This window comes from Terrapene carolina, unplaced genomic scaffold (assembly GCF_002925995.2).
Source record: "Terrapene carolina triunguis isolate 2854851 unplaced genomic scaffold, T_m_triunguis-2.0 Scaffold146, whole genome shotgun sequence".
NCBI lineage: Eukaryota > Metazoa > Chordata > Testudines > Emydidae > Terrapene > Terrapene triunguis.
In genome coordinates, this window is record NW_020664497.1 from 638,570 (window position 1) to 650,396 (window position 11,827).

The following is an 11,827-nucleotide window of genomic DNA, read 5'->3' on the forward strand; positions in this document are numbered from 1 at the left end:
TGTGTGTGTGTGTGTGTGTGTGTGTGTGTGTGTGTGTGTGTGTGTGTTTTAAAGAAAATCAGTACACTGAAGATATACTGCAGGAACAATCCTGTCTTGGCAAGGGAAAGGCTAGGTGACCTTACAAGTTATCTATGCCTGTGACACCCCAAGATTGGATTAAAGCAATGCACTCTCCATGAGATGACAGAGGGGCTATGGATAAAGGTTTATAAAATCATGAATCGTGTGGAGAAAATGAATAAGGAAGTGTTGTTTACCCCTTCACACAACATACGAATCAGGGATCACCTGATGAAATAAATAGGTAGAGCAGGTTTAAAACAAACCAAAGGAAGTACTTCTTCACAGAGTGCCCAGTCAACCTGTGAAAGTTGTTGCCTAGGGATGTTGTGAAGGACAAAAATATAACTGGACTAAAAAAAGAATTAGATAAATTCATGGAGGATAGGTCCATCAATGGCTATTAGCCAGGATAGCCAGAGGTACAGCCCCATGCTCTGGGTATCCCTAAACGTCTGACTGCCAAATGCTGGGACTGGATGACAGGATGGATCACTTGATAATTGTGCTGTTCATTCCCTTTGAAGCATCTGGCATTGGTCACTGTCAGAAGACAGGAGACTGGGCTAGATGAACCATTGGTCTCACTCACTATGGTCATTCTTATGGCTTTACACTTGAAAACCAATGTGAAACTTCTGCTATTGTAAAGTATGCCAGCCTGCCTGCTTAGTGGTGCTTCCTGCAGGAAATATCCCATCATCTTCCAATGCTCACTGTCAGTGTGCAATTCACAGTGGTGTTTGACTCAAAGTCCTACTGGCTTAGGAAACAAGTTACACAAGAAACAGTATAAGGTCTCTACAAAGGGTGATGTAATTATATTCCTAAAATTTACCTCCTACACTATACTAATTGTTTACTAATTTGATTTTATAACCCTCCTAATTATAATACCAAATTCTCTGTTGCCTTAAGGAAAAAAGCTACTTAAAATAATTAGGTTTTCATTTTTGTAGAATTTCATTTTTCTTTGAAATGGTTCGGTTACTATTATAAACAATATGTACTTAGGGTTGTACTGTAATGGTAATGTCAACACAGATGTAACAAGCCTTGTGGATTGGGGGGGCGGAAGAGATGCGGTATATCTTGATTTTTAGTAAGTCTTTTGATACGGTCTTGCGTGATCTTCTCATAAACAAACTAGGGAAATATAGCCTAGATGGAGCTACTATAAGGTGGGTGCATAACTGGTTGGAAAACTGTCCCCAGAGAGTAATCATCAGTGGTTCACTGTCAAGTTGGAAGGGCATATCGAGGGGGGTGGGGGTACCGCTGGCACTTATGCTGGAGCATGAAACAGCTGATTTAAGGAGTCATCTTTTTTTGTGAAGATGGAATCCAAAACAAGGCCTACAATAGTTTGTACTGTATGTCTATCTAATAGAATTTTATAGGTCAGACCCCCCCAAACACTTTGTTCCCTTAAATAATCTTTACTTCTCAGGTGGCTGAGGATACACTCAGTCTTTGGCCTCATTTTGCCTTAACAGGCACCAGAGATTTTAGGGTTATTATTATAACAATACATGTAATTAAGTGGTTGTGAATCTACTATATCACAGAATGTATTCTTCCACCATAAACATTCCCATACTTTTTAAATCCTAAATCCTCTAATTCTTAAGTGTAAGTCTACTCTGAAAAATGACTTTAAAAACAGCACTGTGGAGATTCATATCTGTTTAAATGATTTCCAGGTTAAATTTACCCAGTTTACATAGGCAATTTTCCAGTCCTACAAACTCCATATGGCTTCTTTCATTCTCACACATCAGCACTGATAGATTCTGCAACCCAAACTATGCCTTGAGTGCCACCTGTGTACCACATTGTCTTTTAGAGGCTTTTAACAAATCTAATATATATGAAGGAATAAAACCGCTCACATTCTTTGCTGCATTGGTTGACACTAAAGTCCTGTGTGTGCTCAGAGTTGTATCTGTGGAAACAACTTTGCTGAGTACAAATATGCCCTTTTTATATAGTCACTCTTCAGAGCAGAACTGCACTTTAAAAACCCAAGTTTACACTCATGCTTTACATATCTTTGGCAAAAATATTTATATTATCTTCTCAGTCTACCTGTGCATTTGTATAACATTCCTGTCATGGTCCCAGCAGCTACTGTGTTCAGGTCATCTTCGGCACCTCGTGTTTTCTCTACGATGACTCCAAATGCGCTGTAAAGCAATGCTGGAAGAGGAATTAAAGTTATTGGTAAAATATCAAAATATTTGCACCAAATTACCTTGCCATCCATGTTCTAGAAGAGATAAGATTAACCAGGCCTTGGATTCTGGTCTCAATGCAGCCGTCAAAGCTATCCCTCCTGAGCTTACATTCATATTTTTCCATTTCTGGTGGAGTCTTTGCAACTTCCCTTTACTCCTGCTATTAATGCCTTTTCAGTCTTTAACGTTACCTCTATTCTATAAGGAGGATATCTATGTCTATCCTCATTCTAAATTAGGATTCTCAGAATTTTCAACTGCACTATAAGCTCTGTTTCTGTCTGCATATAATAATTTTGTCCCTAAAGCTGAAGTGTTGCACCACCTTACACACTTAGTTAACAGGAAAGCATCAGTCTGAGGGACTGTCTCCGTGGCAAAAGGGAATCTATGAACTCATAGTATGGGTGCATGAGCCCAAGCCAGCAAACAAACTAATCCCTGGTATAACGTAACAGTATCTAGAATCTTCATATAGGGCGAAGACGAGTAAAGAACTTCATATCACTCAAAACAATATAGATACAATACTGTTAGTTATTCTTGCTGCTCTAAAAGCCAGATTATGATACCTTTGCTCACACGATTGTACTTTACTCCTCCAAAACCCACCCACCATATGCTACTGAATATGAGCAAGGATATTAATCTGGCCTTAAATGTGCAGTATTAGAGGAAAAAAAATCTTGTTCAACAGAATCCTTCAAAATGGATCACTCCATGAATGGACAACTGTAACATTACCGAACCATCTCTGTTTAGCAGAGACTCTTGAAAATTAACACAAACAGCAAGGTGGAAGAGGAGAGGGTTGCTCCTTATTTTTGACACACACACAAAGCACTCCACACGGAGAAAAAGCATGGAGCTTCTACAGCACCTAGCACAGGAGAAGCCAGAACCAACTCATGTCCTGCTTGGCACCCTTAAGGACTATAATATGCTAAGTAGGAAGGTCATGTTCTATATGAAATTTGCAAACTAGAATGCATGCCAATATAACAAACACTGAAGGAAGATTACTCAAGAAAACCAACACAGCTGTGAAGAATCTGTTAATATATCACTTATCACACTGGAACCTTGAACTGCAACATGGAGCACCTTTTTCAGACATGTTTTTATCTATATTGTTTTCGTTTAATCAGGTAATAGGTAAACCTAAAAGAGAACTGCCATAATGGAAAAGACCCAAGGTTCATCTAGTCCAGTATCCTGTCTGACAGTGGCCAGTACCAGATGTGGGATAATCTGCTCCCCACATTGTGTCATCCAGATTTCTAATGGTTACAGATGTGCTTCAGGATTTAAGCCTAAAGTTCAATATCTCTTCCAAAAATTGGTGTAAATTATAACTCTGGATATCTGTAAAATTATCCAATCCCTTTTAGAATCTTAAATTCTTGGCATCAACTTCCTGGCATCAAATTCCATAGTTTAATTACACATTCTGTGAAAAGTAATCCCTTGGATCAGTTTTTTTTTAATTTCCTACCTTTCAATTTAATTGAATACCCCCTTGTTCTTGTGTGAAACAAGGAGAACAGAAGTTCCTGATCTACCTTTTCTAGACCACTCATTTTATCAACTTTTATCATGTCCCAACTTTAGTCTTATTTCTAAGGTAAACAACCCCAATCTTTTTCAATCTCTCTTGAGGCCCTTGATCATTCTTGTTGTTCTCCTCTGGAGTCCTTTTAGTTATGCAATGTCCTTTTAGGGTATGTCTACACTGCAGCTGGGAGTAAGCCTCTCAGCTGGTAATACAGCCTTGTGATAGCAGGCTAAAAATAGCAATGTGGACATTACAGCTCAGGCTTCCAAGTTTAGGGGGTTGTGTGCGCTTGAGAGCCTGAGTTGCAGCCTGAGCCCTGCTAGCTTCAGTCTATTTACCCGGGGTTAGGAGGATCGCTCCAAGCTGCAGTGTAGACATATCCTAAGAAACTGGATAGCCAATACTGTACACAGTATTCCAGATGAGGGTGCACCATTGATTTATATAAAAGCATTATTTTATTACTCACCATCCCATTCCTTATGCATCCTAACATCTTGTTAGCTTTAACTGCAGCTGCGCTGAAGCGGAGGTCTTCACTGAGCTTCCAACAACACCACCTAAATCCCTTTCTTGGGCTGAGATAGTTTTGCACCATACAGGGTTCTAAATTAACTAATCTATATATGTCCCTCCAATGTGCATTACTACTTTGCATTTAGCAACACTGAATTTCTTTTGCTATCTACAATGCTAGAGAGACCGATACAAAGAAATCTTTTTAGGATGTCTATTGTCCTTAATTACTCCTGTTGATCCAGCTGGCCCACTGATTTTTGTTCAGTCTTCTTACTTCTGATATATTAAAACAACCCCCCTTAGTTGGTTATTTTTACATTATTAGCTATTTGGTCTTCAAAATCCATTTTGGACTTTCAAATTTCTCTCACTTAATGTTTGCTTTATTTTTCAGAGACAGAAAAAATGGTGACTAATGACTAAGCAGTTGTCATAATACACATGAAAGGCTGAGAGAATAAGTTCAAGTTAATTCTACAAACGTCTCTCTGATCAGAGGACTAGAGAATTTGGGTGCCCAACTTCAGACACCTGAAAGGGGCATAGTTTTCAGGCAGTGCAGAGACCACTCTCTGAAAAACTGGGCCTTTTAGATGTCTTAAAGTTGAGACCCAAGATCACCAGCTCTGACTGAAAAATTTACTATGCCAAGAAACCAAAAGGTGTTTTAATTTGCTTCAAACCCTTTGTACATTGTTTAGTTTGAGATAACAGTTTGACTTACCCAAGGATCCCAGAGTGTTGGCCCATACAGCTCCTTGCCTTGTCACCATATTTAAAATTCTGATTAAAAAAAAAAAACATTGTTTAATAAAACTTAAATACCTTATTTGTTAATCAGGTGCCTATGGGCCCTAATCAAGATGAGGATTGCATGGTACTAAGCACAATAGAATACACATTTTATTCTATATATTTAGTATGGTAATAACTATAGTATGAGGACCATTCCCTCATCCCCATCCCCACCCTAGAGCCTGCACAACCATCCCAGAGCCCTGTCCCTCATCAGAGGAGATCATGTATTCTTAAAACTTTTTTTTCTCTAGAGAGACATGTATATGACTTCCTACAAGCCCGCCTCAAGTTTAAATGATACATCCCTGATGCCAGTCTTCATGTCTGGAGACCGTTTAAAACAGGTTCTTAGGTTTGACCTCTGGCGCTTCTGTTCAGTTCAAAACATTGTTTCTTTACTTAAAAATGCTGCTTTCCACTTCTGGGAAACGCAAAATGACAGTCAAATGGAAAATGACCATCTACTAGAGCAGTGGTTTTCAAACTTTTTTTCTGTGGACCCAGTTGAAGAGAATTGTTGATGCCCGTGACCCAATGGAGCTGGGGATGAGGAGTTTGGGGTGTCGGAAGGGGCTCTGGGCTGGGAGCTGGAGTTTGGGAGGGGGTCAGGGCTCTGGGCTGGGAATGAGGGGCTTGGGGTGCAGAAAGGGATTACGGGTTTGGGGGGGCCTCAGAGGGTTGGGGTGCGGGGGTGAGGGCTGCGGGGTGGGGCCAGGAATGAGGGGTTCAGGTTGTGGGATAGGGCTCTGGGCTGGGAGTTGGGGTTCAGGGCTAGGGATGAGGAGTCTGGGGTGCAGAAAGGGATTAGAGGTTTGGGGGTCCTCAGGGCTAGGACAGGGTGCGGGAGAGGGACAGGGCTCTAGGGTGGGGCTGGGGATGAGGAGTTTGGGGTGCAGGAAGGGGTTCCAGGTTTGGGGGGGCTCAGGGCTGGGGCACAGACTTACCTCCGGTGGCTCCCAGTCAGCAGTGCAGCCGGGGTGCAGAGGCAGGCTTCCCGCCTGTCCTGGCACCGTGGAGTGTGCTGCACCCCAGAAACAGCCAGCAGCAGGTCCAACTCCTAGGCAGAGGCGCGCAAGCAGCTCCACGCAACTCTCGCCCGCAGATACTGCCTCCCCTCAGCTGGTTTCCGGCTAACAGGAGTGCGGAGCTGGTGCTTGGGGTAGGGGCAGTGCGCGGAGCCCCATGGCCCCCCCTGCTTAGAAGCCAGACCTGCTGCTGGCTGCTTCTGGGGCACAGCACGGTGTTGGAAAAGGTAGGCACTAGCCTGCCTTAGCTGGGCAGCATCGTCGACGGTACTTTTAACGCCCCGGTCAGCAGTGCTGACCGGAGCAAGGTAACCTAGTGCCTTACGTGCCGCGACCCAGTACTGGGTCACAACCCCCGGTTTGAAAAACACTGTACTAGAATGCTTCCAAATGATACCATAATAATCCTCTTCTAGTCACATAAGGTATATTAGGCTTTGTCTATACTTGCACTTTTGTCGGTAAAAATTTTATCAGTCAGGGATGTGGAAAAAACCCCCCCACCTCCCTGACAGAAATAAGCTTCAGTGCCATGTCGCAGGAGAAGCTCTTGGTGTAGTTACTGCCGCTCATTAGGAATGTTTTAATTAGCTCTCCCGCTGGCATAGAACGACTACTCGGGAGACCTTATAGTGACACAACTGCAGTGGTACAGCTGTAAGGACTGTAATGTTGACATAGCCTTAGACTCCCCTAATGACTTAAGAAGTGGGGATGAGATGAGGAAATTAGACAAGGAAGCCAATAAATTTTTCTCTTGCTGTGTCATTTCTACCTTGAATGCTACAAATGAAAAATTAGCCACTCAATACTGAGTACAGTAACTCTTCACTTAACGTTGTAGTTATGTTACTGAAAAATGCAACTTTAAGCGAAACTATGTTAAGCGAATCCAATTTCCCCATAAGAATTAATGTAAATGAGGGGGTTCGGTTCCAGGGAAATTTTTTTCACCAGACAAAAGGCGGTGTGTGTGTGTGTGTATATATATGTGTACACACACACACAGTATAAATTTTAAACAAACAATTTAATACTGGTACACAGTGATGATGATTGTGAAGCTTGTTTGAGGTGGAGGAGTCAGAGGGTGGGATATTTTCCACGGAATGCCTTACTGCTAAATGATGAACTAGCAATTGGCTGAGCCTTCAAGGGTTAACTCTCTCACTCTACAAGGCAGCAGGAAAGGAGGGAGGGCAGACAGAGACACACACTCTGTGTGTGTGTGTGTGTGTGGCACATTTCCCCTTTAAGTATGAAGAGTGGTGTCAGAAGTACACTGCCATGTTAATTAGATCAGCAAGCTGAGACCAGACTGCAGCTTCCTGGAAGCTCCCTCTGTCGTGTGTCCCCCCTGCTCTATGGAAGATGGGGTAAGCAGGGTGCAGGAGCAGGGGGGCACCCTGACATTAGCCCCCCCTCCACACACACAGCAAGCAGGAGTCTCAGCTCCAAAGCAGAGAGCAGGAGCAGCACATGGCAGTGGGGGGAGGGACAGCTGCAACTGCTAGCCTGCTGGGAAGCTGCTGCACAGGGAACTTAGGGGAGCTGATGGGGGGCTGCCGGTTCACCCTGGTGCCAACCACCCACCAGCTAGCTCCACCAGGCTGCTCTTCCTGCAAGCAGTGGACAAAGCAGGCAGCTGCCAAACAACGTTAGAAGGGAGCATTGCACTAACTTTAAACAAGTATGTTCCCTAATTGATCAGCAACAAAACAACGTTAACTGGGACGACTTTAAGTGAGGAGTTACTGTTCAAGTATTTGCCCCTGTCAAGTCCTAAACAAAATGGAAAATAGCTTTCTTCCAATTCCCATCCATCTGGCTTGTATCTCTCCAAGTAATCCAACTTCTCAGTTTCAAAACACTAGTATACTACAGCTGTGAGTGACTTGCTAGCTTAGTTATAGCAATATTAGTTGCACTGGGTAATTTGTGCTCTTTCCAGTGAAAATCATGACTGTCAATATACAGTAGCTGCAAACCAGCCACACAGAACATACCAAGGCACTCAAAATTGAAAAAAATCTTGTAAGTACAATGAGTGACATTTCTTCATGATAGTTAATACAACAATCTTTGGAAATTAGTGTGGTATGCATTGGGAGGGCTGTGATTATGTAGCTAGATACAACAGCCATTATGCACCATATAATACCTCCAACAGGCTTGAATGATGCAGCCATTGTTACTAACAAGAAAAACTGGGCAGAACACCAGGATTACTTTCTAAAGCTATGTCTACACTACTGCAGTAAGTCGACCTATTCTACCCAATTCCAGCTACGTGAATAACATAGCTGGAGTCGACGTAGCTTAGGTTGAGTTACCATGGGGTCTGTACCGCGGGGGGCCAACGGGAGAAACTCTCCCATCGACTTACCTTACTCTTCTCGTTGGGGACAGAATACAGGGGTCAACTGGAGAGCGATCTGCTGTCGATTTGGCGGGTCTTCACTAGACCTGCTAAATTGACCGCCGGTGGATCAATCTCAGAGCGTTGATCCTGGCTGTTGTGTAGATGTAGCCTAAGCTTAAGAAAAGTCTCCCTTTCAGCAAACGAATGAAGTTTCAATTTTCTCAGACCCTATCACCTCAGAATCTGATACAAAAAAATAAAATTTTAAGCTGGCTCCAGGTATAACCAACTTGTAGAAACCCTACAAACTCTCCCCCTCATCAGCAGCTAAGATTGCTCTCTGAACCTGGTTGGTGCTTGCTTCTGTTCCCCCACCTTTCATATCAACCTCTGACTAATAAGGATCTGGTAAACGTTGAGCCCCAGAATACACTATCATATCCAGCTAAAGTTACAGGAAGGATTTATGGTAGGTAGGAAATGTAATTCCCCAAGTCAGACTCTGGACACGACACTGGAGTTAACACCATATTCTTGCGAGAACGGCCATATCATCTTTATAATCATCAAGTTGTCGGAACCTTTGGTTAGGTTTTACATCAGTTCTGAATGATGGTAGCCCAGTGCCCTCAACTCCCTCTGGTATTTATTCATTACTGACTCAAAGACCATTACCTACTGAATCACCAGCACCAACTACTGCAGTACACTGGGTATCTCTGATCCAATTACTGACTTAATGTGCTCACTTGTAGCTTACGAGACAATAAACATAGTCAGGCTGACAATAATTGGACGAGAGACCTTCCAGGAAACCAGAGTGTTCCAAGAGCTGAAGCTAGTGGACCCAGCAGATGGCACTCTTCCTGCTGAGGTCAACACTGAACCAATGCCCAAACTTTAGGCAGTATGGTGAAGACTGAAAGAAGGGGGGCTGGTTTGAACAAAAACTATTTTACCAAATAGAGGCATTTGAAATGGCTTGACACTTATGTTATAGTAACAATGGATAGTGCCGGGAAATATTTGGTTAAAAGAAAATTGCAGTATATTTAGAAGATTAAAGAAAATAATTTTACATATTCAGTTGTCCCTGGAATCATGTACACTACAGAAGCTTAAGAAATTTAATATTTCATGTGTGATTCCAGACTAGCATTAAAGAGTGAAGGCAAATGCTTAGTGCACACTCAGGGAAGCACAGCACTGTTCCACACTGGTGGCAGCTGCCTTCAGAAGTGTGATGACAGACACATGAAATGGCCAGTATTTTATCTCCCAGCAGTGCAACACTGTCACAGGCATGGTACTGCCCTGGACAGCTTACTGCCACTGGAATTCAGTGTCAAACTATGAAAACATGTTTTACATGCATTTGTTTCTGAATTATCAAGCTTGTTTCCCCATTACTTTCCTTTGTAACACTACACTCACTTTTCACTGAAAGACACAAGACAACACTGAATGCTGCTAGATTTAAATGAGTTGAAAGGGTATGGAGAAGTTCATGCTGAAACTATCAGGTGTAGTACAATAGAGAAGAGATGCTCAAGTAATATCCATCTATCTGAAACATCAACACCCTCCATTTTCCCAATTTATCCATTTTACATCAAGTTTGAGAATTTAAAGAGTCAGGAAATTAAACAAGAATAGCAGTGTTAACTGGGACACATTGCATACATGTTTCAAATAGCTGCAATGTTAAATTAAGTCTCTAGCTGTATTACTGAGTTATTTTTTTAATATTTACATAAATATAAATTTAAAGTTAAGAATGTAGATTGCTTTTTTTTTTTTAAAGCAATCAGTTAGGTGAGCTTATCTAACTAAATATTTCTGTACAGCACTGGTCTGCCCTGACCATGTCTGGAGCCTTCACTGGTCATCTTGCTTTCATAAATAAGGTATGGTTTGATTTAAGTCTATGTTATAACCAGATAACAGTATAAAGAGAGAGATTAATAAACTACAGGCAAAGAACAGAAATTTATGAAAAAGCCTTTGTAGTTCATTCAAACAGTGATTGGCAGCAATTAAATTTGATTTTAGCAAGATTACACTGAAAGGTCTTTGCTTAATTTAAAGTCATCAGAGGCATCAGGCTCAGTCCTGCTCCTAATGACACTAGTGTCAAAACTTCCATCAACTTCAGTGGGAGAGGACTGTGTTGCCTGAGAAACAGACAGAAGCTCCTGGCATACGTTAGTAATAGAAGATATTTCTGACATCTTTCAAAAGTTCGTTCACACTCTTTGTGATGTTGATTATTAAGGATACGATTATCACGGAGGTCATGGATTCCATGACTGTCCAGGACCTCTGTGACTTCTTCCGGAGTGGTCAGCCCATCTGAGCTGTGGCGTGGCTGGAGCAGCTACCAGAAGTCAGCCCCTGGCAGTGCTCCAACTGTTAGTTCCCCCCTCCCCTCGGTGATTTTTAGTAAAAGTCAGGGACAGGCTTCTGTGAATTTTTTTTTTTTATTGCCCGTGACCTGTCCCTGACTTTTTCTAAAAAATATCTGAGACAAAATCTTAATCTTAGTGATTACCTAATAGAAAATGTAGTTTGAAGGGGATGTAACAAAATGAAACTAAGTTTCAGCTTATAAAAGAGAAGTGTGAGGAGTGTCTACCCTTGCCGCTGAATATGAAAGGGTGAAACTGAGCACACTATTTCACTGGAGTTGCATAAAAGGACAAACTTAGGTGGAGTCTGTGTGTCTGTTGCCCTCTGCTGGCTCAACTTGGTAAAAGTTTTTCATATGCCAGTCTCAATTAAGAAAAGTAAATAATTTTCTTGCCTCAGTTTGCTCACTGTGCCCTCCTCCCCCCAATCTATAAAGTAAGGAAAATTTATCTAAAAATCAATCATTTAGATAAATTTAGACTTTTCTAAAACATTATGAAAATAACTTTAGATTTATACTATAGGATATTTGGTTTATGTTTTCATTTTATACACTGAAGGAAGAAGGAAAAGAATACACAAACAATGCTCAAACATGAGCAGTCAATGGGGGGGGAGGGGGAATCACTAGTGAGTGCTAATTTCCTCCCACAGATGACTTAATTTCAAGAAGAGGTACTATAGCTAACTTAAAATGACGTTTTTCAATACAGTAACTCCTCACTTAACGTTGTAGTTATGTTCCTGAAAAATGTGACTAAGTGAAACGATGTTAAGTGAATCCAATTTCCCCATAAGAATTAATGTAAATGGGGGGGGATTAGGTTCCAGGGAAATTTTTTTTTGCCAGACAAAAGGC

The 11,827-nt window shown here is 41.8% G+C and overlaps 1 protein-coding gene and 1 non-coding gene across 2 annotated transcripts in view; both read right to left on the reverse strand.

Annotated features, from left to right (window-relative positions):
• LOC112113624 (mitochondrial import inner membrane translocase subunit Tim23) overlaps nt 1-11,827 on the reverse strand; it is a 35,415-nt gene that overhangs the window by 10,841 nt on the left and 12,747 nt on the right. Inside the window, exons 5-6 of the mRNA XM_024209980.3 lie at nt 5,099-5,157; nt 2,152-2,262 (exon numbers count right to left, since the gene is read on the reverse strand). Coding sequence (XP_024065748.2) covers nt 2,152-2,262; nt 5,099-5,157 — 170 coding nt within the window. The remainder of the gene's footprint in view (nt 1-2,151; nt 2,263-5,098; nt 5,158-11,827) is intronic.
• LOC112113820 lies at nt 9,696-9,896 on the reverse strand. The gene has a single exon (XR_002908708.2). It is a non-coding gene; the product is annotated as a small nucleolar RNA SNORA74 (small nucleolar RNA).